This window comes from Ooceraea biroi, chromosome 14, assembly GCF_003672135.1.
Source record: "Ooceraea biroi isolate clonal line C1 chromosome 14, Obir_v5.4, whole genome shotgun sequence".
In the NCBI taxonomy this organism is placed as follows: domain Eukaryota; kingdom Metazoa; phylum Arthropoda; class Insecta; order Hymenoptera; family Formicidae; genus Ooceraea; species Ooceraea biroi.
The window spans coordinates 15,724-39,530 of NC_039519.1; the positions used below are offsets into that span (position 1 = coordinate 15,724).

The 23,807-nt window shown below is 68.9% G+C and overlaps 6 protein-coding genes across 6 annotated transcripts; 3 read left to right on the forward strand and 3 right to left on the reverse strand.

Moving 5' to 3' along the window:
• Positions 1 to 1,811: 1,811 nt before the first annotated feature.
• On the reverse strand, positions 1,812 to 2,168 carry LOC113563409 (uncharacterized protein Mb0911c-like). The gene has a single exon (XM_026975053.1). It carries the CDS (start codon positions 2,166 to 2,168, stop codon positions 1,812 to 1,814), a length of 357 nt encoding a protein of 118 aa, XP_026830854.1.
• Positions 2,169 to 12,094: 9,926 nt separating this feature from the next.
• Positions 12,095 to 13,036, reverse strand: LOC113563410 (cation-efflux pump FieF-like). Its single transcript, XM_026975054.1, has one exon. The coding sequence runs from the start codon at positions 13,034 to 13,036 to the stop codon at positions 12,095 to 12,097; it is 942 nt and encodes a 313-aa protein (XP_026830855.1).
• A 2,211-nt stretch (positions 13,037 to 15,247) lies between these two features.
• LOC113563411 (sensory transduction protein LytT-like) lies at positions 15,248 to 15,763 on the forward strand. The gene has a single exon (XM_026975055.1). The coding sequence runs from the start codon at positions 15,248 to 15,250 to the stop codon at positions 15,761 to 15,763; it is 516 nt and encodes a 171-aa protein (XP_026830856.1).
• Positions 15,764 to 15,833: 70 nt separating this feature from the next.
• Positions 15,834 to 16,793, forward strand: LOC113563412 (chaperone protein DnaJ 2-like). The gene has a single exon (XM_026975056.1). The coding sequence runs from the start codon at positions 15,834 to 15,836 to the stop codon at positions 16,791 to 16,793; it is 960 nt and encodes a 319-aa protein (XP_026830857.1).
• A 1,079-nt stretch (positions 16,794 to 17,872) lies between these two features.
• Positions 17,873 to 18,676, forward strand: LOC113563413 (enoyl-[acyl-carrier-protein] reductase [NADH] 1-like). Its single transcript, XM_026975057.1, has one exon. It carries the CDS (start codon positions 17,873 to 17,875, stop codon positions 18,674 to 18,676), a length of 804 nt encoding a protein of 267 aa, XP_026830858.1.
• A 3,412-nt stretch (positions 18,677 to 22,088) lies between these two features.
• LOC113563414 (histone H1-beta, late embryonic-like) lies at positions 22,089 to 22,622 on the reverse strand. The gene has a single exon (XM_026975058.1). The coding sequence runs from the start codon at positions 22,620 to 22,622 to the stop codon at positions 22,089 to 22,091; it is 534 nt and encodes a 177-aa protein (XP_026830859.1).
• Positions 22,623 to 23,807: the final 1,185 nt, after the last annotated feature.

Consider the following 23,807-nt stretch of genomic DNA (forward strand, 5'->3'; position numbering starts at 1 on the left):
GAGCCGATTGGATGGACATGGCCGCCGCACCGAGGCGATGCCAGCCCCGCAGACCGCGGACGCCTGAGGCCTCCGCGCGGCGCCGGCCCTCTCCCCCCACCCGGTTTGCCGGGCGCCGCCATTTTTTCGAAAGCTCCGCTCCGCCGGCGAGACCAGAGGAGGAAATGATGTCCACCTTTCGCACGATCGTGATCGGCGCCGTTTCGTTCGCCGCCACCCGGGATCGCCAGCCGGCGAGCGTCTGGCGGCCATCGGCGCGGCATGATCGCCTGAGGGAAGCCGTCATGGGCAGCGAGAAGATCACCGTCCGCAACCCCAATCATCCCGCAAGACCGAGCAGGTGGACGCCTGGCAAAGTACGCGCGATGGAATCGGCGATGCTGGCCGTCCTCCCCGGCGGAGCGCCGGGTCTGACCGTCGCGGAGCCTGAAGGGGCCTGTGGTGGGAACGGCTTCCGGAAGCCTGTTTCCGGGGCGGCGCGACGGGCCGGCTGGTGGCTTGAAGCTCGTCCAAGCTCGATCTCGAGGGCGCGCGGCGAGATCCGCCGCACCGCGGACAAGCCCTGCGCCTGCACCGCGTTTGTAACATCCGCACTTTGCCAAAAGAGGAAGAGGGAACATGACCGAAGATTGCCAACATCACGCCGAACACTGACCCCGCATCTCGTCTGCGACGGCGCGGCCGACGCGATCGCATTCCTACAGGCAGGCGTCGGCGGCGTGAGGAGCTGATGCGCATTCCCGGCGAAGACGGAGGCTCATGCACGCGCCATGGCGATCAACGGGCGCGATGGTGATGCTGATGGACGCGATGAAGGACATGGGGTGCTCTCGCCGACGTTCCCTCGGCGGACGCCGGTCACCGCTGCAACATTCCACGCGGCCGATGCCGACGCCGCGAATCGCCAAGGGCCGAAGCGGCCGGCGCGACGGTGTCGTCATGGCCGCGTCCGACATGTTCTGGGGCGACCGCTACGGCGTGTAAGGATCCGTTCGGGCCACAGCTTGGTCGATCGCCCATCGCTGCGCGACACCGCGTGAGCGAGGCCGAGCTGCGCGAGCCGCCAAGGACGCGACCTGCGGCCAGCCCGCCGCATGCCCGGACGCCTGAGCGGGAGCAGGGATATGAGCAAACCGTCATCACCGCGTTCGACTGGGTGCCCTGGTTCGCCCGCGGCCAGTGGCGCGACCTGCGCGTTGCGCTGGCATTGGAGGCAGGTCGGGCACGGGCTACGACTCCGCTTTCTGCCCAGGGCAGCCAGAAGGACCCGCCCCATCGCGCCCGCCAGCCGTTCGGCCAGGTTGACCGACACCCCCACCCCTCCACCACCCCCCTCACCCCCCTATTGAGCAGGACGAGCTGACCCTGTTCGAATCGGGCGCGATTCGTGCTACCACATCCGCCGAGGCCCATGGCGGGCTGCTGGCCGGTCGATCCGGCCGACGGGCAACGGCGATCAGAGCCGGCGCGCTGGATGTTCGCTGCGCTCAACACCGTTCGAACCGCCGATCGGCGACTATGCGATTGCGGAACCCTGTTCGAGGCCGACCAGATAGCGGACGTTCGTAGCCGTGCCCGACCTCCTCCAATGCCCAGCGCACGCGCAGGTCGCGCACCTGGCGCGGGCGAACCAGGGCACCCAGTCGAACGCGGTGATGACGGGTTTGCTCATATCCCTGCTCCCGCTCAGGCGTCGGCAGCGGCGGGCTGGCCGCAGGTCGCGTCCTTGGCGGCCTCGCGCAGCTCGGCCTCGCTCATCGCGGTGTCGCGCAGCGGATGGGCGATCGACCAGCTGTGGCCGAACGGATCCTTCACCACGCCGTAGCGGTCGCCCAGAACATGTCGGACGCGGGCATGACCACCGTCGCGCCGGCCGCTTCGGCCTTGGCGATCGCGGCGTCGGCATCGGCCGCGTGGATGTGCAGCGTGACCGGCGATCCGCCGAGGGACGTCGGCGAGAGCACACCCATGTCCTTCATCTCGTCCATCAGCATCACCATCGCGCCGTTGATCGCGATGGCGGCGTGCATGAGCCTGCCGTCTTCGCCCGGGATGCGCATCAGCTCCTCGGCGCCGAACGCCTGCCTGTAGAATGCGATCGCGTCGGCCGCGCCGTCGCAGACGAGATGCGGGGTCAGTGTCGGCGTGATGTTGGCAATCTCGGTCATGTCCCTCTTCCTCTTTTGGCAAAGTCGGATGTTCAAACGCGGTGCAGGCGCAGCGGCTTGTCCGCGGTGCGGCGGATCTCGCCGCGCGCCTCGAGATCGAGCTGGACGAGCTTCAGCCACCAGCCGGCCGTCGCGCCGCCCGGAAACAGGCTTTCCGGAAGCCGTTCCACCACAGGCCCCTTCAGCTCCGCGACGGTCAGACCCGGCGCTCCGCCGGGGAGGACGGCCAGCATCGCCGCTTCCATCGCGCGGTACTTGCCGGCGTCCACCTGCTCGGTCTTGCCGGGATGATTGGGGTTGCGGACGGTGATCTTCTCGCTGCCCATGACGGCTTCCCTTCAGGCGATCAGCCCGCCGATGGCCGCCAGACGCTCGCCGGCGATGGCGATCCCGGTGGCGGCGAACGAAACGGCGCCGATCACGATCGTGCGAAAGGTGGACATCATTTCCTCCTCTGGTCTCGCCGCCGGAGCGGAGCTTTCGAAAAATGGCGGCGCCGGCCCGGGTGGGGGGAGAGGGCCGGCGCCGCGGCGGAGGCCTCAGGCGTCCGCGGTCTCGGGCTGCATCGCCTCGGTGGCGGCGGCCATGTCCATCCACATCGGCTCCCAGATATGGCCGTCGAGGTCCTCGAAGCTGCGGGAGTACATGAAGCCGTAATCCTGCCGTTCGCGCGGCTCCTTGCCGCGGCGGCCAGCGCGTTGTCGGCGATCTCGTCGACGCCCTCGCGGCTGTCGGCGGAGAGCGCGATCAGCACTTCGCTCGTCGCATGGGCGTCGGCGATCGGCTTGGGCGTGAACTGCGCGAACTTCTCGTGGGTGAGCAGCATCACGAAAATGGTGTCGCTGAACACCATGCAGGCGGCGGTCTCGTCGGTGAACTGCGGATTGTTCACCGCACCGATCGCTTCGTAGAAGCTCTTTGCGGCTTCGAGATCGGCCACCGGCAGGTTCACGAAGATCATCTTGGACATTGTTGGTCTCCCTGGTTGTTCGTGTTGGAGTCAGCTTTGCCGAGCCGGCTGGAAGGCGACGGCGTCGCGGCTAGAAACCCGCAAATCCCGCTCGTCACTTCCCTGGGACGTCATTGCTCTCCACCTTCCCTTTTTCGTCGTTCTTCGAGTCGATTCGGCGACTCGGGACTTGAGCTTGATGCCCCCTTGAGTTATAAAAAAGCAACCATGAAGTTACAAAACTTAACTGACTCGGAGAACGGCCCGTCGCGCAGGCGTTATGAGGATGCCTGCGGAACGGCCCACGCGCTGGACCTGATCGGCGAGCGCTGGGCGCTGCTGGTGATGCGTGAACTGATGCTTGGCCCGAAGCGCTTCGGCGACTTGCGCGCCGACCTGCCCGGAATCAGCGCCAACGTGCTGACCCAGCGGCTGGAGGGATTGGAGGCAGCGGGGATCGTCGTGCGCAAGCAACTCCCGCCGCCGGCCTCGATCCAGGTCTACGAACTCACCGAATGGGGCTATCAGTCCAAGCCGATCATGGGGGCGCTGGCCGCTGGGCGACCCGTTCGCCGCAGCACGACCCAACCAGCATTTCAGCCCCGTCTCGCTGATGCTGTCGTTCCAGGCGATGAACCAGCCGTCCCGCCACACCGACCTGACCGCGACGATCGGCTTCCAGCTGGGGCGCGAGAATTACGTGGTGCGGCTGAAGGACGGCGCGATCGACGCCACGCGCGGCGATGCAGACGACGCCGACCTCGTCTTCACCGGCACCGCCCGGGCGGTCGCCGCGGCGGTCTATGGCGGCGTCCCGCTCGAAACCTCGAAGCCGAAGGCGCGCTCATCGTTTCGGGCGACCGCGCTTTGGCCGAACGTTTCCCTCACCTTCTTCCCGCTGCCGCCGAAAGCGCCGCGGCCAGCTGAAGCGCGACAAAAAAGGGCAGGGCGCGCAAGACGCCCTGCCCAACTAGAAGCCGATCCGACCGCTCGGCTCCGGCTTCGCGGCGGCTTCGGCGGCGAGCATTGTGAGCAGCTCGGCAGCCGTCGCACCGGGCCGGTAGCGCAGCTGCCGCGCGACAACCGCGAAATCTCCGGGTGTCAGTTCCGCGATCTGAGCCAGCCCGCCCGGTGCGTTCATGCCGAAGAAACGCTCGAACGCCCGTGCCGCCGTCGCCGGCGACAACGCGCCGAGCTCGATCTTGAAGACGAAGCGCCGGAGCGCCGCCGGATCGAGCCGCTGCGGGTGGTTCGTGGCCGCGACGAACGGCAGCGGGTGCAGGTCCATCCAGGTGAGCAACTCGTTCACCTGACTGACCTCCCACGCGCGCTGTGCGTCCGACGATCGCGGAGCAGCGAATCCGCCTCGTCGAACAGCAGGACGGTGCCTTGCTCCCGGGCGTTGGCGAACGTCGCCGCGATCTTCGCCTCCGTCTCGCCGACCCAGGGGGACAGGAGGTCGGAGGTGCGGATCACGGTCAGCGGCCGATCGAACCGCTCCGCCAGCAAGGCCGCCAGCGCCGTCTTCCCGTGCCGGGCGGACCGGTGAGGAGAAGCGAGACGTCGGTGGGCGCACCCGGCGCAGCGATCCGGTCGACCAGCGTCGCAATCGGCCGGTCGGCCTCGTAGAGGTCGAGATCGACTGGCGCCGATGGCGCCGGCGGCAGCGCGCGGCCGCCGCGCAGCCCGAGCACCAGCGCTTCGCCGACGGCCTCCGCATCTTCCGCGCCCCGCCTGCGAGCGCTGCAGCCCGGAGCGCCGCCCGGGCGACGCCCGCGCTCGCCTCCGGCAGCAACCGGTCGAGCGCCGGCAGCGTGGCCAACCCTTCCGCCTCGGCCGCCCGGCGACGATACGCGCGCGCGTCCGCGCCCCGGCTGGCCCATGCGCAGGATGTAGCTCATCCGGCGCAGGTGCGCGGGGTCGACCATGTCGATCGCGTTGCTGGTCCAGATCGTCGGCACCTCGTTGCCCTCGAGCAACCGGTTGACGAAGATCTTAGACGCGGTGCGCCGCGTGCCCTGCCCGGCGAGGAGGCTGGCCTCGTGGAACAGATCCTCCATCTCGTCGAACAGCAGCAGCGAATCGTCCCGGCGCGCCAGAAGCCGCTGGGCACGACGCAGGGCCGCGAGGCGGTCGGAGCGCGACGGCTCCTCGCCGCCGGCATCCTCGCCGACCGCGTAGAGCGCCGCATCGACCGTCGCGGCGAGCGTGCGCGCCAGCTCGGTCTTGCCTGTGCCTGGCGGACCATAGATCAGCACGTTGACGCCCGTCGCCCTGCGCCGGAGCGCACCCTTCAGCAGCCGGACGAGCAGGTCGAACGCCGTCTGATGGTCGGCAAAATCATCCGGCCGCAACGTCGCCGTCTGGCGGATTCCCGCCAGCGCCTCGACCAGTTCGGCCTGATCGGTAACGCGGCGTCGAGCACGCGCGAATAGCGCCAGTCGACGCCAAGTTCGGTGCCGTTGCCGCCATAGTCGGCCCCGCCGGTAAAGAGCAAACCGAGCGCGACCGGCGCCGAGCGGCGCACGCGCCGCCCCGCATCGGCCTCGCCTCCGGAGAGCCGACCAACCAGCGCGGGAATGTCTCGCCGCTGCCGTACAAACGGCTACGGAACAGCGCCAGGCGCGGCAATCGGTCCAGCGCGCGGCAACACGCAACACCTCGCGGTCGAATGGTTCGAACCCGAGCAGATCCGCCGCCGCGTCGATGCAGGTATAAAGATCCGGCGCGGCCTCATCCGTATCGATCGCATCGGCCAGCTCCGGCAGTCGGGCCCAGGACAGCGGCTCGCCGATGCAATCGCCCTCGTGCGGCGCCGGCCAGGCGCCGGCGTCGATTGGCTGACCCGTCTCCAGACCGCGAACGGGATATCCGGCCACAGCCAGTCGCGCTGATCGAATGCCCAATCGAGCAAAGCCAGTGCGGTCGGCTGGACCGTCCATTGGTATCGCGCAGCAACCGAATGAGGCGCTGCGCCAAAAGCTTCTCGCCATGACTCACCTGCCAGCAGCGGCGCGCGGACGGAGTCCGGCACGGCCGCGTTTCACATTTTGATGGCTGTGTATCGCGCCGAGCCCTGGGGCCCGGCAAGCGGCTAGAGCTTGGGCGAACTGGGGGGTCGAGGCGCGATGGCAGCCGATTCTCATTTCGAATGTGCAATCCATCCTCCGTCGCTTCGGCTTCTCGGCCGAAGAGGGCGGGCCGTTACGCCCCTGCATCGGTCGAGTCAAGGTCCAGGGAGGATCGCGCTTTTCGACGAAGCGCCATTTCCGGGCGGTTCGGCTCGGATAGGATGCGCGCCATGCATGCGCCGTTTGCCCGCGCCGGATCGTGTCTTTTGCTGCTGGCGGCCGCCGGATGCGCGACCCGGCGCCCCGCGCCGACCCGGACGCGCTGCGTCTCGTCATCCACGCGCCGCAGCCCGAGTGGACGCGATGGTGCGCAGCGCGGCGGATCAGGTACGGCGCTGCTACCCGCTCCGCGGGTGGGACATACGGGGCGGCAGATCGTGACCCGGCTGCGCGTCTTTCTGACGCCGGACGGCGATTGCGGGCTGCCGACCGTCGTCGCGCAGGAGGGGCCTGACGCCGACCAACCGCTCTATGCGACGCGCATGGCGGAGGCGGCGATCCAGTCCGGGTGGTCCGTTGCGCGCCGCTGCAACTGCCGGAGCTTGCCGGCGAGGACCGGATCGAGCTCGATCTGACCTTCAGCCCACTCGCGTCGGCCAGGCCGGGTCAGAAACGCAAGACGCCTTCGATCACCGTCACGCAGCGGTCGCCAATCACGCGGTCCCCGGAGACTCGCCCGCGCAGATGGCCGCCGCGGCGGCTCGCCTGGAAATAGCCGAGCTCCTTGCCGCCAAGGCGTTCGGCCCAGAACGGCACCAGCGCGCGTGGGCGGAGCCGGTGACCGGGTCCTCGTCGACGCCCCATGCGGGAACGAAAACGCGGCTCACGACGTCCGCCTCGCCATCGCCCCGGTGACGATGGCCATCAGGTCGATCCCGGCCAGCGCCTTCATGTCTGGCGTGCAGGCGCGCACCGCGTGTGCGCCTGTCGAATCTCTTCTTTCGGCTCCAGATATGGCCGTCGAGGTCCTCGAAGCTGCGGGAGTACATGAAGCCGTAATCCTGCCGTTCGCGCGGCTCCTTGCCGCCGGCGGCCAGCGCGTTGTCGGCGATCTCGTCGACGCCTCGCGGCTGTCGGCGGAGAGCGCGATCAGCACTTCGCTCGTCGCATGGGCGTCGGCGATCGGCTTGGGCGTGAACTGCGCGAACTTCTCGTGGGTGAGCAGCATCACGAAAAATTGGTGTCGCTGAACACCATGCAGGCGGCGGTCTCGTCGGTGAACTGCGGATTGTTCACCGCACCGATCGCTTCGTAGAAGCTCTTTGCGGCTTCGAGATCGGCCACCGGCAGGTTCACGAAGGATCATCTTGGACATTGTTGGTCTCCCTGGTTGTTCGTGTTGGAGTCAGCTTTGCCGAGCCGGCTGGAAGGCGACGGCGTCGCGGCTAGAAACCCGCAAATCCCGCTCGTCACTTCCCTGGGACGTCATTGCTCTCCACCTTCCCTTTTTCGTCGTTCTTCGAGTCGATTCGGCGACTCGGGACTTGAGCTTGATGCCCCCTTGAGTTATAAAAAGCAACCATGAAGTTACAAAACTTAACTGACTCGGAGAACGGCCCGTCGCGCAGGCGTTATGAGGATGCCTGCGGGAACGGCCACGCGCTGGACCTGATCGGCGAGCGCTGGGCGCTGCTGGTGATGCGTGAACTGATGCTTGGCCCGAAGCGCTTCGGCGACTTGCGCGCCGACCTGCCCGGAATCAGCGCCAACGTGCTGACCCAGCGGCTGGAGGGATTGGAGGCAGCGGGGATCGTCGTGCGCAAGCCAACTCCCGCCGCCGGCCTCGATCCAGGTCTACGAACTCACCGAATGGGGCTATCAGTCCAAGCCGATCATGGGGGCGCTGGGCCGCTGGGCGACCCGTTCGCCGCAGCACGACCCCAACCAGCATTTCAGCCCCGTCTCGCTGATGCTGTCGTTCCAGGCGATGAACCAGCCGTCCCGCCACACCGACCTGACCGCGACGATCGGCTTCCAGCTGGGGCGCGAGAATTACGTGGTGCGGCTGAAGGACGGCGCGATCGACGCCACGCGCGGCGATGCAGACGACGCCGACCTCGTCTTCACCGGCACCGCCCGGGCGGTCGCCGCGGCGGTCTATGGCGGCGTCCCGCTCGAAACCCTCGAAGCCGAAGGCGCGCTCATCGTTTCGGGCGACCGCGCTTTGGCCGAACGTTTCCTCACCTTCTTCCCGCTGCCGCCGAAAGCGCCGCGGCCAGCCTGAAGCGCACAAAAAAGGCAGGGCGCGCAAGACGCCCTGCCCAACCTAGAAGCCGATCCGACCGCTCGGCTCCGGCTTCGCGGCGGCTTCGGCGGCGAGCATTGTGAGCAGCTCGGCAGCCGTCGCACCGGGCCGGTAGCGCAGCTGCCGCGCGACAACCGCGAAATCTCCGGGTGTCAGTTCCGCGATCTGAGCCAGCCCGCCCGGTGCGTTCATGCCGAAAGAAACGCTCGAACGCCCGTGCCGCCGTCGCCGGCGACAACGCGCCGAGCTCGATCTTGAAGACGAAGCGCCGGAGCGCCGCCGGATCGAGCCGCTGCGGGTGGTTCGTGGCCGCGACGAACGGCAGCGGGTGCAGGTCCATCCAGGTGAGCAACTCGTTCACCTGACTGACCTCCCACGCGCGCTGTGCGTCCGACCGATCGCGGAGCAGCGAATCCGCCTCGTCGAACAGCAGGACGGTGCCTTGCTCCCGGGCGTTGGCGAACGTCGCCGCGATCTTCGCCTCCGTCTCGCCGACCCAGGGGGACAGGAGGTCGGAGGTGCGGATCACGGTCAGCGGCCGATCGAACCGCTCCGCCAGCAAGGCCGCCAGCGCCGTCTTCCCCGTGCCGGGCGGACCGGTGAGGAGAAGCGAGACGTCGGTGGGCGCACCCGGCGCAGCGATCCGGTCGACCAGCGTCGCAATCGGCCGGTCGGCCTCGTAGAGGTCGAGATCGACTGCGCCCGATGGCGCCGGCGGCAGCGCGCGGCCGCCGCGCAGCCCGAGCACCAGCGCTTCGCCGACGGCCTCCGCATCTTCCGCGCCCCCGCCTGCGAGCGCTGCAGCCCGGAGCGCCGCCCGGGCGACGCCCGCGCTCGCCTCCGGCAGCAACCGGTCGAGCGCCGGCAGCGTGGCCAACCCTTCCGCCTCGGCCGCCCGCGCGACGATACGCGCGCGCGTCCGCGGCCCCGGCTGGCCCATGCGCAGGATGTAGCTCATCCGGCGCAGGTGCGCGGGGTCGACCATGTCGATCGCGTTGCTGGTCCAGATCGTCGGCACCTCGTTGCCCTCGAGCAACCGGTTGACGAAGATCTTAGACGCGGTGCGCCGCGTGCCCTGCCCGGCGAGGAGGCTGGCCTCGTGGAACAGATCCTCCATCTCGTCGAACAGCAGCAGCGAATCGTCCCGGCGCGCCAGAAGCCGCTGGGCACGACGCAGGGCCGCGAGGCGGTCGGAGCGCGACGGCTCCTCGCCGCCGGCATCCTCGCCGACCGCGTAGAGCGCCGCATCGACCGTCGCGGCGAGCGTGCGCGCCAGCTCGGTCTTGCCTGTGCCTGGCGGACCATAGATCAGCACGTTGACGCCCGTCGCCCTGCGCCGGAGCGCACCCTTCAGCAGCCGGACGAGCAGGTCGAACGCCGTCTGATGGTCGGCAAAATCATCCGGCCGCAACGTCGCCGTCTGGCGGATTCCCGCCAGCGCCTCGACCAGTTCGGCCTGATCGGTAACGCCGGCGTCGAGCACGCGCGAATAGCGCCAGTCGACGCCAAGTTCGGTGCCGTTGCCGCCATAGTCGGCCCCGCCGGTAAAGAGCAAACCGAGCGCGACCGGCGCCGAGCGGCGCACGCGCCGCCCCGCATCGGCCTCGCCTCCGGAGAGCCGACCAACCAGCGCGGGAATGTCCTCGCCGCTGCCGTACAAACGGCTACGGAACAGCGCCAGGCGCGGCAATCGGTCCAGCGCCGCGGCAACACGCAACACCTCGCGGTCGAATGGTTCGAACCCGAGCAGATCCGCCGCCGCGTCGATGCAGGTATAAAGATCCGGCGCGGCCTCATCCGTATCGATCGCATCGGCCAGCTCCGGCAGTCGGGCCCAGGACAGCGGCTCGCCGATGCAATCGCCCTCGTGCGGCGCCGGCCAGGCGCCGGCGTCGATTGGCTGACCCGTCTCCAGACCCGCGAACGGGATATCCGGCCACAGCCAGTCGCGCTGATCGAATGCCCAATCGAGCAAAGCCAGTGCGGTCCGGCTGGACCGTCCATTGGTATCGCGCAGCAACCGAATGAGGCGCTGCGCCAAAAGCTTCTCGCCCATGACTCACCTGCCAGCAGCGGCGCGCGGACGGAGTCCGGGCACGGCCGCGTTTCACATTTTGATGGCTGTGTATCGCGCCGAGCCCCTGGGGCCCGGCCAAGCGGCTAGAGCTTGGGCGAACTGGGGGTCGAGGCGCGATGGCAGCCGATTCTCATTTCGAAATCGTGCAATCCATCCTCCGTCGCTTCGGCTTCTCGGCCGAAGAGGGCGGGCCGTTACGCCCCTGCATCGGTCGAGTCAAGGTCCAGGGAGGATCGCGCTTTTCGACGAAGCGCCATTTGCCGGGCGGTTCGGCTCGGATAGGATGCGCGCCATGCATGCGCCGTTTGCCCGCGCCGGATCGTGTCTTTTGCTGCTGGCGGCCGCCGGATGCGCGACGCCGGCGCCCGCGCCGACCCGGACGCCGCTGCGTCTCGTCATCCACGCGCCGCAGCCCGATTGGGACGCGATGGTGCGCAGCGCGGCGGATCAGGTACGGCGCTGCTACCGCGCTCCGCGGGTGGGACATACGGGGCGGCAGATCGTGACCCGGCTGCGCGTCTTTCTGACGCCGGACGGGGCGATTGCTGGGCTGCCGACCGTCGTCGCGCAGGAGGGCCTGACGCCGACCAACCGGCTCTATGCGACGCGCATGGCGGAGGCGGCGATCCAGTCGGTGGTCCGTTGCGCGCCGCTGCAACTGCCGGAGCTTGCCGGCGAGGACCGGATCGAGCTCGATCTGACCTTCAGCCCACTCGCGTCGGCCTGAGCCGGGTCAGAACCGCAAGACGCCTTCGATCACCGTCACGCAGCGGCTGCGCAGGATCACGCGGTCCCCGGAGACTCGCCCGCGCAGATGGCCGCCGCGGCGGCTCGCCTGGAAATAGCCGAGCTCCTTGCCGCCAAGGCGTTCGGCCCAGAACGGCACCAGCGCGGCGTGGGCGGAGCCGGTGACCGGGTCCTCGTCGACGCCCCATGCGGGAACGAAAACGCGGCTCACGACGTCCGCCTCGCCATCGCCGGGCGCGGTGACGATGGCCATCAGGTCGATCCCGGCCAGCGCCTTCATGTCTGGCGTGCAGGCGCGCACCGCGTGTGCGCTGTCGAGGAGCACGATCGCGGTCGCCTCCGCGCCCGCATAGGAAAGGAACGCCTGCCCGTCCGGCGTGCCGAGCGCCGCCAGCAGCGCCGGATTGTCGTGGGACGCGACCAGGATCTGCGGCATGTCCAGCGCCAGGGCGTCGCCGTCGCGGCTCACGGCCAGCACGCCCGCCTTGCGGGTGCGGAAGCGGATGGAGGATCGGTCGCCGATCAGCACATGGCCGCTGGCGAGCGTCGCGTGGCCGCACATCGCGACTTCCGTCGTCGGCGTGAACCAGCGCAGCTCGTAGTCCGCCTCGCCGGTCGCGTCCGGGACGGTGAATGCGGTCTCGCTGAGATTGTTCTCCAGCGCGATCGCCTGCATGTCGGCGTCCGGCAGCCAGGCATCGAGCGGCATCACCGCGGCCGGATTGCCGGTGAACGGGCGATCGGCAAAGGCATCCACCTGGATCAGCTTGAGTTCGGTCACGTCCGCAATCCTTCGCTTTCGTCGGTTTCGGCGAGCGGGTTGTCCGGCTGGTCCACCTGCCCTTCGGGATCGAGGTGGATTAGCACGTCGGCGCCGGGGAATTCGCGGGCCAGTTCCGTTTCAATGGCCTCGACCACACGATGGGCCTCGCTCACGGTCGCCTGCGGGTCGATCCAGATGTGGAACTGGATGTGATCGACCGCGCCGCTGCTGCGGGTGCGCAGATCGTGAACGCCGCGCACCTCCGGATGGCGCGCCGCGATCTCCACCACCCGCCGCCGCCTTTCGTCGGGCCATTCCTTGTCCATCAGCTGGTCGATGGCGCGGGTCGAGGCGCGCAGCGCCCCGAACAAGAGCCAGAGCGCGATCGCGATGCCGAACAGCGGATCGGCGCCGGTGAGGCCGAAATACTGGTCAAGCGCGAGCGCGGCGATCACCGAAAGGTTGAGGAACAGGTCGCTCTGGTAATGGAGCCGGTCGGTTTCGATAGCGATCGATCCGGTGCGGCGGATCACGGCGCGCTGATAGGCGACGAGCATGAGCGTCGCCGCGATCGCGATCAGGGAGACGGCGATGCCATATTCGGCGTTCGCGGCCGTCGCGCCGGTGAGCAGCCGCTGCACCGCCTGCCAGCCGATCGCCACTGCCGAGACGCTGATCACCGCGACCTGGAACAAAGCGGCGAGCGCCTCCGCCTTGCCGTGGCCGAAACGGTGGTCGGCGTCGGCGGGTCGGCCGGCGACACGCACGCCGAACAGGGTGACGAGGGAAGCGACGAGATCGAGCCCGGTGTCGGCGAGCGAAGCGAGCATCGCGACCGATCCCGTTTCCAGCGCCGCCCACGCCTTGAGCCCGATAAGCAGCAGCGCGACGGCGACGCTGGCCAGCGCCGCGCGGGCGGTGAGCGCGGCGCGATCCGCTCCGCGCGCCTCGCTCATGGGTAGAGCAGGCTTTCCGCCCAGCCGTCCGCCGCGCGGGTGAACAGTCGCCGCTCGTGCAGGCGGTGCGCCCGGTCCTGCCAGAACTCGATCCGCGCCGGCGCGACCCGCCAGCCGCTCCAGTGCGGCGGGCGCGGCACATCGGTGGCGGCGAACCGCGCGACGGCCTCGTCGTAGCGGTCCTCGAACAGCGCGCGGCTCTCGAGCGGTCGCGACTGGTCCGACGCCCAGGCGCCGAGCTGCGATTCGCGCGAGCGGGTGGCGAAATAGGCGTCCGCCTCCTGATCGCTCACCGGCGCGACATCGCCTTCGATCCGCACCTGCCGGCGCAGCGACTTCCAGTGGAACAGCAATGCCGCGCGCGGATTGGCGGCAAGCTCGCCGCCCTTGCGGCTCTCGTAGTTGGTGTAGAAGACGAAGCCGCGGTCGTCATGACCCTTCAGCAGCACCATCCGCACTGACGGCGCGCCCATCGCATCGGCCGTGGCGAGCGCCATCGCATCCGCGTCATTCGGCTCGGCGGCGCGCGCCTCGGCGAACCAGGTATCAAACAGCACGTGGGGATCTTCGGCCATGCGCCGCCCTTACCGGGCTGCGAACGCCGGGTCGAGGGCCGCGGGTCGCGGCTGCGGTCCGAGCCCGAAGAGCGGGCGCAGGATGGCGATTCGCCGCGCGATGTCGAATGTCAGCCAGCAGCCGAGCGCCGTCACCACGATCAGCAGCGGCGCCTCGATCGCAACCGGTAGCCGAAGCGCGTTCAGATGATGGCCGGCGACGACGATGATGGTCTGGTGCGCAATGTAGAACGGGAAGACAGCAATGGTGAGCGTCCGCAGCCAAGGCATGTCGCGGTTCAGGTGGAGCGCGCCGAAGCCGAGGATCGCGACGATCGCGCTCCACTGGTCGACGGCGAAGATCGCCCGCATCGCAATCGGCATCCAGGCCGCCGGCTCCACGTCGTCGACGACGACGATCCAGTAGTAGCTCGCCCACATCGCCCAGGCGCCGAGGAAGGCGGCCAATGCGAGCCAGCGCAGGCGGATGAAGGCTTGGGCCGGGCGGCCGTCCTTCATGACGAGGAACCCGAACAGGAAAGCGGGGAAGGACATGGCGTGATTGTACCAGTCGTCGACCAGCGCGTGGGTGAGCTCGAACATCGGCCCCAGGATCAGTCGCGCCGCCGCAAGCCAGGCGATCGGGGCGAGGAACAGCGCCCAGGCGGGAAGGCCGGCAAGTCGATCGCCAAGGCGTCGGATCGAACGCGGGAACCATGCCAGCGCGAGCGCGAGGATCAGCGTGTAGACCAGCAGATAGGCGACGAACCACAAATGGTTCCAGGTCGGCAGGATGAGACAACCGCCGGCATCGCAGAAACTCTGGTCTGCGGTGAGGTAGCGGCCAAGGAAAGCGGGGAAGCCGTCCGCGTAGCCGACTTGCTCGACCACCTCGTAATAGCTTTGCGGCGGCACCACGACGATCATGGCGAAGACGAGCGGCACGAGCAGGCGCAGGGTCCGCTTCCCCGCGAGCGCGCGCGCCGTCATCTTGTCGGCCATGAAGCGGGTCGCCGCGCCGGAGACGAGGAACAGCAGGGTGAGGCGCCAGGGGCTGGTGAAGAGCATCAGCGGCTCGATCGCATGGCCTGCATGATCGCTCTTCACGTGCCAGTCCCACGTCACGTAGAACATGCCGACATGGTAGAAGATCAGCAGGCCGAACGCGGCGACGCGTATCCAGTCGAGATAGACGAGGCGGGGCGGGGCAGATGCGGTCATCACGGGCTCCGGTTCTGGTGGCGATGACGGCCGGATCGACCTCCGACGGGTGGCGACGCAATCGCGGCGGTGCGACCGGCCGGCTGGCCGTGACGTCCGGCGGACGCCGGTGACGAACGGCGATGCCGGCGTGACGAGCGGAGGGCGTCGCTGGCCGGCTTGGGCGGTCGCTTACGTGGGAATCGTCATCGTCACGGTCGTGTTCGGCACGGTCAATGCGCTCAGCGTTCTCGACGAGCGGGCCTGGATCGGCCGCCCCATCGGCTGGTGGGAGCCGGTGGTGTGGGAAGCGTCCAGCGGCATCGTCCTGATCGCGCTCGCCTGGATGCCGCTGATCATGGTCCGGCGCTTTCCGCCCGCCGGCCCCGCGCTGTTGCGCAATCTGTTGCTGCATGCCCTCGGCACGGTGGCCTTCTCGCTCGCGCACGTCGCGCTCATGGTCGCGCTGCGCCACGGCGCCTATGCGCTGGCCGGAGAGAGATACCAGTTCGGCGGGTTCGACTCGTTCGTCTACGAGTATCGCAAGGACATCATTCCCTACCTGCTCTACGCCGGGACCTTCTGGCTCGCCGATCGGCTGATGCGGCCGGTCGCCGCGCCCGCCGTCGTCCCGGCTGTCCCTGCGGACGTGGTGATCGATGAGGGCCAGCGACTGTTGCGCGTGCCGCCGCGCGACGTGCTGTGCGTGCGTTCGAGCGGCAATTATGCTGAGTTCGTGCTCGCCGACGGCCGGCGGCCGCTGATGCGCGCGACCCTGGCCAGTCTCGAGGAGTCACTGGCCGAGGCCGGGTTCGTCCGCACCCACCGCTCCTGGCTGGTCAATCCGGCGCATGTGGTCGAGGTCGCGGCCGAGGGTTCTGGCGACTACGGCCTGAGGCTCAGCGATGGCGGTCAGGTGCCGCTGTCGCGCCGCTATCCGGGCGCGCTGGCACGACTGCGCGGCGCGCCCTAGATCGGCACCATGTTCGGCCGTCATGCGGCCCGACAGTGGACTTTTCGGAAGGACTGGAGAAGAAACCGGCATGGCCGACCTCTATTCGACCCTGAACGTGGCGCGCGGCGCGAGTGAGGCCGACATCAAGAAGGCGTACCGCAAGCTCGCCAAGGAGCTGCATCCGGACCGGAACAAGGACAATCCCGGCGCGACCGAGCGTTTCTCCAAGGTCACGCAAGCCTATGACATCCTGACCGACAAGGACAAGCGCGCTCAGTACGACCGTGGCGAGATCGACGAGGACGGCAATCCGCGCATGCCGTTCGGCTTCGGCGGTGGTGGTGCGCGCGGCGGCGGTGGCCGCGGGCCGGACTTCCGTGGTCCCAATGGCGAGCCGTTCGAGTTCACTGGCGGCGGCGAAGCGGCGGACCTGTCCGACCTGTTCGAGGGGCTGTTCGGCGGGCGCCGGAGCGGCGGCGGTGGCGGCGGGCCGTTCAGCGGCTTCGGGCGCCGCGCCGCGCCGCCGCAGAAGGGTGCGGATGTCGGCTACCGGCTGGAGGTTCCGTTCGAGGACGCCGCAGCCCTCAAGGGCCAGCGCGTGACCCTCTCCAGCGGCAAGACGCTCGACATCAAGCTGCCCAAGGGCGTCGAGGACGGCACCAAGATCCGATTGGCCGGGCAAGGGCAGGCAGGGCCCGGGGGCAATGGCGATGCGATCGTGACCATCGCGATCCAGCCGCACCGTTTCTTCCAGCGCGACGGCGACGACATCCGCCTGGAGCTGCCGGTGACGCTCGCCGAGGCGGTGAGCGGCGCCAAGGTGCGCGTGCCGACCGTCGACGGGCCGGTGATGGTGGGCGTCCCCAAGGGATCGAGCTCCGGCAAGGTCCTGCGGCTCAAGGGCAAGGGCTTCACCGGCAAGGACGGCCAGCGCGGCAATCAGCTCGTCACCCTGATGATCGACCTACCCGCCGACGATGCCGAACTCGCGAAGTTCGCCGAGACCTGGGCGGACGCGCGCAACATCCGGGCCGGTCTGGGTGTTTGAGCCTGCATGAATGACGCGAACGCCCCGGCCACCCCGCGCAAGGCGCAAGCGGCGGCCGAGGCGATCGAGCATGAGGTCGCCGATCATTTCGTCGCCGAGGGCCGCTCCCCCCACTCGCCCGAGGCGCGGCGCGAAGCGGCAATCCGCAGCGAGCGGGAAATGCGCAAGCGGGGCCTGTGGCAGCGCTCCTACGCGCAGGTCGGGCCCGGCACGCGGCCGTTCCAGATCGCCAAACGGGTGCTGGTCGGCGCCTATTATGACGGCTTCATCCATGCCGGGAACCTCGCCTATCTGGCGCTGATCGCGCTCTTCCCCTTCTTCATCACCGCGACCGCGCTGATGAGCGTTCTCGGCCAGACGGCGGAGGGCGAGCATGCGCTGGAGGTCATCCTCGCCACCATGCCACCGGGCGTTGCCGAGACGCTGGGCCCGCCGGTGCGCGAGGCGATGGCGGCGCGGACCGGGCCGCTGCTGTGGCTCGGGGCGGCGATCGGGCTGTGGACGGTGGGCAGCCTGATCGAGACGATCCGGGACATCCTGCGGCGCGCCTACGGCACCCAGCTCACCAGGAGCTTCTGGCATTACCGGCTCTATTCGATCGGGCTGATCGTCGGCGCTGTCATCCTGTTGCTGCTGTCGTTCAGCGCGCAAGTGGTGACGACGGCGGTCTCGGAGTTCATCGACCGGGTCTTGCCGGAAGAGGTCGACGCGTTCTTCCAGATCGCGCTCACCAGGGGGATTTCGGCGTTCGGCCTGTTCCTGTCCCTCTATCTGCTGTTCTATACGCTGACGCCGAGCCGTTACCGACAGCGGCGCTATCCGAAATGGCCGGGCGCGCTGGCGACGACGATCTGGTGGGTGGGCGTGACCCTGGCCTTGCCGCCGCTGCTCGCCGGCCTGCTCTCCTACGATCTCACCTATGGCAGCCTGGCCGGCGTGATGGTCGTGCTGTTTTTCTTCTACCTCGTCGGCTTCGGGGTCGTTATCGGGGCGGAACTCAACGCCGCGCTGGCGGAATCGCCGATGGAACACCACGACGATGTCGGCCAGGGCGACGACAGACGACGCATGGAGGCACAATGACCGGATTGATGGCCGGAAAGCGCGGGCTGATCATGGGCCTCGCCAATGATCGCTCGCTCGCCTGGGGGATCGCGCAGCAGCTGCACGCGGCCGGGGCCGAGCTCGCTTTCTCCTATCAGGGCGAGGCGCTGCAGAAGCGGGTGGCGCCGCTTGCCGCCGAACTCGGTTCCGATTTCCTGATCGATTGCGACGTGTCCGACATGGCGGCGCTCGACGGGGCGTTCGCGACGCTGGCGGCGCGCTGGCCGACGATCGATTTCGTCGTCCACGCGATCGGCTTTTCGGACAAGAACGAGCTGAGGGGCCTGTTCGTCGATACCAGCCTCGACAATTTCCTGATGACGATGAACATCTCGGCCTACAGCTTCGTCGCCGTCGCCAGGCGGGCGCGTGCGATGATGCCGGAGGGCGGATCGCTGCTCACACTCTCCTACTACGGTGCCGAGAAGGTCATCCCGCACTACAACGTCATGGGCGTCGCCAAGGCGGCGCTGGAGACCAGCGTCAAATATCTCGCGATGGACCTGGGACCGGAGAACATCCGGGTGAACGCCATCTCCGCCGGCCCGATCAAGACGCTGGCCGCGAGCGGCATCGGCGACTTCCGCTACATCATGAAGTGGAACGAATATAACAGCCCGCTGCGCCGCAACGTCACCATCGAGGACGTGGGCGGCGCCGGCCTCTATCTGCTCTCGGACCTCGCCTCGGGCGTGACCGGCGAGATCCATCATGTCGATGCCGGCTACAACGTGATCGGCATGAAGGCCGAGGACGCGCCCGACATCACCGTCGCGTGAGCGGCGGCATTCGTCCGGCGGAACCGCGCGACGCCGCCGGCATCCGCGCCGTCCATCTCGACGCCTTTCCGACCGCGGCCGAGGCCGATCTGGTCGCGGCGCTCGACCGGGACGGCGACACGGTCATCTCCCTCGTCGGGGAATTGCGGGGCGAGATCATCGGTCATGTCCTGCTGAGCCGGATGCGCGTGACGGGCGACGGCCGTGTCTATCGCGCGCTCGGGCTCGGGCCGGTCGGCGTTCGGCCCGGTTTCCAGGGCGGGGGCGTCGGCCGGCGCCTGATCGAAGGGGCGTTGGCGATCGCGCGGGCGACCGGCGAGGAGCTGGTCTTCGTGCTCGGCGAACCCGATTATTACGGCCGCTTCGGCTTTGCGCCCGCGACGGCGGCGCCCTTCGCGTCGCCTTATGCCGGACCTTATTTCATGGCGATCGCGTTGAAGCAGGATCTGGCGCCGCCCGAAAGCGGCGACGCCGCTTATGCGCCGGCCTTCGCCGCTCTCGAGTGAAGAGATGATCGTTCGCCGCCTCGTCATTCACGGACGCGTCCAAGGCGTCTTCTATCGCGGCTGGACGGTGGAGACGGCGCGGGCGCTCGGCCTTTCCGGCTGGGTGCGCAACCGGCGCGACGGCACGGTCGAGGCCATGATCGCCGGGCAGGAAGAGGCGGTCGAGCGGATGATCGAACGCTGTCACGAAGGCCCCGACGCAGCGCTGGTCGAACGTGTCGAAGTCGAGGAGGCCGGGGACGCGCCACCAGCCGGGTTCGCGCAACGGCCGACGATCTAGCCGGCCTTGCGGCCGATCAGGGTGCCCTTGGTGCCGCTGAGATCGAGCCGGAACTCGAACTCGGGATGGGCGCGGCGCCAGCGACGGGCGACCAGACGCTCGCCGGGCCGCGCGCCGTCGTCGAGCATCACGGTGCCGCCAGGCGCGATATGATCGAACAGCGAGGCCGCGGCGCCGCGGGTGAACGGATGGATCGACCAGGGCGGCCCGTCGATCAGCATCAGATCGATGTCGTCGGGCAGCGGTCCGTGATCGTACCACAGGCCCGGCCAGCCGTCGGGCGAGGGCCGGAGCGGCACCGCGCGCAGGTCGCCCTTGAGGCCATAGTCGGCCAGCCATTGCCGGGTGGCGACGACGAAATCGGCATGCTGATCGAAGCTGATCAACTCGCCGCCGCCGGCCTGTTGCAGCGCGCGCGCCAGGATGAGGGTCGAGGCGCCCATGCCGAACTCGACAACGCGCTGCGGGCGGTGTTCGAGGATATGATCGACGACGAGGCTGAGCAGCCCGGTGTCGGCCTTCCAGCTGCCGAGATAAGGCAAGGCGTCATAGGGCAGGTCGAGCCGGTCGAGCAGGGCGTGCTTGTCGGCGAGCCGGCCGCCATGGAGGCTGCGCAGGAGCCAAGGCCATTGGAAGGCGCCGAAGAAGATCGTCGTCGCCCGATCCGTGATCGACCGGCCGTCTCCGCCGATGATCAGGGTGTCGCCGATACGGGGAAGCAGGCCGGTGGCCTCGCGCGTCGTCATGCTTGGCTCACCATAGATGCGTCCTCAACCGGCAAACGGGTCCCGCACCAGGATCGTGTCTTCCCGTTCCGGGCTGGTGGAGACCAAAGCGACCGGACAGGCAATCAGTTCCTCAATCCGGCGGATGTACTTGATCGCCTGGGCCGGAAGCTGCGCCCAGCTGCGCGCTCCGGCGGTCGATTCGGACCAGCCGCGCATCGTTTCGTAGATCGGCTCCACCGCGGCCTGGTCGCCCGGATGGGAGGGGAAATGGTCGAGCGTCGTATCGCCCAGCCGGTAGCCGGTGCAGATCTTGATCTCTTCGAGGCCGTCGAGCACGTCGAGCTTGGTGAGGGCGATCCCGGTCACGCCTGACACCGCCATCGACTGGCGCACCAGCACCGCGTCGAACCAGCCGCAACGGCGCTTGCGGCCCGTAACGGTGCCGAATTCATGGCCGCGCTCGCCGAGCCGCTGGCCGATCTCGTCCTCGAGCTCGGTCGGGAAGGGGCCGGAGCCGACCCGGGTCGTATAGGCCTTGACGATGCCGAGCACGAAGCCGGCCGCCGAGGGGCCGAGCCCGGTGCCGCTCGCCGCGGTGCCGGCGATCGTGTTCGACGAGGTGACGAAGGGATAGGTGCCATGGTCGACGTCGAGCAGCACGCCCTGCGCGCCCTCGAACAGGATGCGCCGCCCCTGCTGGCGCGCCTCGTTCAGCGTCTTCCAGACCGGGCCCGCGAACTGCAACACGAAATCGGCGATCTCGCCCAGTTCCGCCTCGAGCCGGGCGCGATCGACCGGCGGCTCGCCGAAACCGGCGCGCAGCGCGTCGTGATGGGCGCACAGACGGTCGAGCTGCGGCCCGAGGCCGCCGAGATGAGCGAGATCGCAGACGCGGATCGCGCGGCGGCCGACCTTGTCCTCATAGGCGGGGCCGATGCCGCGCCGTGTCGTGCCGATCTTGCCCTGGCCGCTGGCATCCTCGCGCAGCGCGTCGAGATCGCGGTGGATGGGGAGGATGAGCGGGCAATTGTCGGCGATCCTGAGCGTCTCCGGCGTCACCGTCACGCCCTGCGCGCTCAGCTTCTCGACCTCGGCCTTCAGCGCCCAGGGATCGAGCACCACGCCGTTGCCGATCACCGACAAGGTGCCGCGCACGATACCCGAGGGCAGCAGCGAGAGCTTGTAGGTCTCGCCGTCGATGACGAGGGTATGGCCGGCATTGTGGCCGCCCTGGAAGCGCACGACCAGATCGGCGCGGCTGGCGAGCCAGTCGACGATCTTGCCCTTGCCCTCATCGCCCCACTGGCCGCCGATCACGGTTACGTTCGCCACGCTGCTTCCTAAATGGCCGAAAAACTGGACCGGCCGCCCCTAGGCCACGGCGGAGCGTGCGTCCAGCAGGTTGCGGTCACCTGACGGAATCGTTGTTTTGGGTTAATGAAACCGTGTGGGACGGGGCGCGTTCATGCCCCGGAATTCCCAGCACGGAGGCTTTTATCATGCGTAATCTGATTCTCGCGGCTTCGGCGGCTGCTCTTGCCGTTCCGGTCAGCTTCGCCTTGCCGGTCTCGACCGACCAGGCCGAGGCCCAGCGCCGTTACAACCGCGATTACAATCGCAACGGTTATTACAACGGCCCGACCTGGCGCGACAATCGCGGCCGGTATCGCTGCCGTCGCTCGAACGGCACGGTCGGCCTGCTGGTCGGCGGCGCCGCGGGCGCGCTGATCGGGCGCGAGATCGATGGCGGTCGCGATCGCACCACCGGCACGATCGTCGGCGCCGCGGCTGGCGCCCTGCTCGGCCGCGAGGTGGACCGTGGCAGCCGCCGTCGCTGCCGTTAACGGACCGACCTCACTGGAATTGGAAGGGGCGCCTCATGGGCGCCCCTTTTTTGTTCAGCTGCCAGCGCCAGCAGGCGGGGTCGCGCCGCCATTCGGCTTGCGTGTGCGTGACGCCGCAGGTTTGCGGGCGCTCGCCTTCCTGGCGGGTGCCCGCTTGGCGGCGGAGGCCGCCTTCTTCGCCGCCGGCTTCTTGGCCGCGGGGCGCCGTGCCGGGGAGGATTTGGCCGCGGCGGGTGTGGTGGTTGCGGAACCCGCCTCGCCCATCATCCGCCGGACGGCCTCGGTCGCCGCGTTGATCATCGCCGCGCCGATCTTGCTCGCGCTCTCCGCGGCCGCGTCGGCGGCGGCTTCCGCCGCATCCTGCGCCTGACGCGCGCCACGCTTGGCGGAGTCGCGCACCGACTTGTTGGCAGCGAGCGCCGCCGCCGCCGTCACCAGCCCGGCGGCGAGCAGGCTGCGCGCGACAGGGTTCTGCGCCAGCTCCGCGGCCTTGCGTCCCGCATCGCGCAGCGCGTCGGGGATCGCATCGGCCGCCTTGCGTGCGCCAGTCTTGCTGCCTGTGGTCTTTCCGGTGGAGGATTTCGCCATCGTCAAATCTCCTGCGGTTCGTATCCGTTCCGTAACAGACACGCGAGCGCGCGAACAGTTCCACCCGAAGCAGCGGGCAACGCGACGAGTTCACCGCGATGACGAAAAAAGCGAAAGGCCGCCGGGAGATCCCGACGGCCCTTTCACATGGTCAGCGGCCGGAAGCCGACTGCCCGGAAGACTCTGGAAAGCCTAAGCTTTCATCTCCCGAACGGACTTGACCGACCTCTCTGCTGAACCATGAGACATCGGATCACCTCCTTTCGCTGGTTGCGGTTGACCCCTGTATGATTCGGGCCGAATCGCCGATCAAGTCTTGAACTCGATTATTTTCTGGCTAGGATTCTTCGCTTCGCGCCGGCGCTCCAAAGGGGGCGCCTTTTTCTTATCCGCGACAATCCTCGATCACCCGCGCGGTCTCGGCCCAGGCGGGGAGGATCAATGGCGCAGCCCCGTCCGTCTGGACGAGGAAGCGGCCGCGGCTGAAGGCCATCTGGTCGAGCAGCTGATCGGACGATGCGAGCGTCGCCACGGTGTCCGAACCCTGGGTCGCCGCCGACAGGCTGCGCTCGCCGAACGTGGTGCGGACCGTGATCGACCGGCCAGCCCCCCCGGTGCGGGAGAGGCTGATCCGCCCGGCCCCGTCGCAGCGCATCGCAAAGACCGGCGCGGCGCCAGCCCCGAATGTCGCGATCCCTTCGCCGCGATAGCTCCAGTCGCCGGCGCTGAGCGGCGCATCGCGCCAGTCCGCGGGTGGCGGGGGTGCCGGCGGTGCGGGCGGCGGGGCCGGTGGCGCCGGCGCAGCAGGCGGCGGCGCGGGGGCGGGAGCCGGCGCCGCGGTACGCGGCACGCAGGCGGTGACCGACAGGGACAGCAGGCCGAATCCAGCCAGGGCAAATCTATGCATCATGCATCCTCTTACCGGTTCAACGCGGTCCGTGGCCCCGGTTCACTGGCCCGCCGCACCGTTCGTGGCGGCGTCGGCACCGTTCGCCTCGGGCGCGGCGGCGTTGCCCGTCGCGTCGGCCGCGCCGCCGCGCGCCTCGGCGGAGCTGACCTCCGGCGATCCCGTTCCGGCAGGTGCTGGCCGCCGCGGCGGCGCCGATCACGGTCCGCATCGGCGACACGCCGCGCTGGTGCTGCCGGCCAGCGAACAGATCGGCGCGTTCCTCACCCGCTGCTAAC

What these genes read in the sequence shown, in the direction of transcription:
- LOC113563411 (XM_026975055.1), top strand. Translation starts at nt 15,248, where the DNA reads ATGGTCGCGCTGCGCCACGGCGCCTATGCGCTGGCCGGAGAGAGATAC.
- LOC113563409 (XM_026975053.1), bottom strand. Translation starts at nt 2,168, where the DNA reads ATGACCGAGATTGCCAACATCACGCCGACACTGACCCCGCATCTCGTC.
- LOC113563414 (XM_026975058.1), bottom strand. Translation starts at nt 22,622, where the DNA reads ATGGCGAAATCCTCCACCGGAAAGACCACAGGCAGCAAGACTGGCGCA.
- LOC113563412 (XM_026975056.1), top strand. Translation starts at nt 15,834, where the DNA reads ATGGCCGACCTCTATTCGACCCTGAACGTGGCGCGCGGCGCGAGTGAG.
- LOC113563410 (XM_026975054.1), bottom strand. Translation starts at nt 13,036, where the DNA reads ATGAGCGAGGCGCGCGGAGCGGATCGCGCCGCGCTCACCGCCCGCGCG.
- LOC113563413 (XM_026975057.1), top strand. Translation starts at nt 17,873, where the DNA reads ATGACCGGATTGATGGCCGGAAAGCGCGGGCTGATCATGGGCCTCGCC.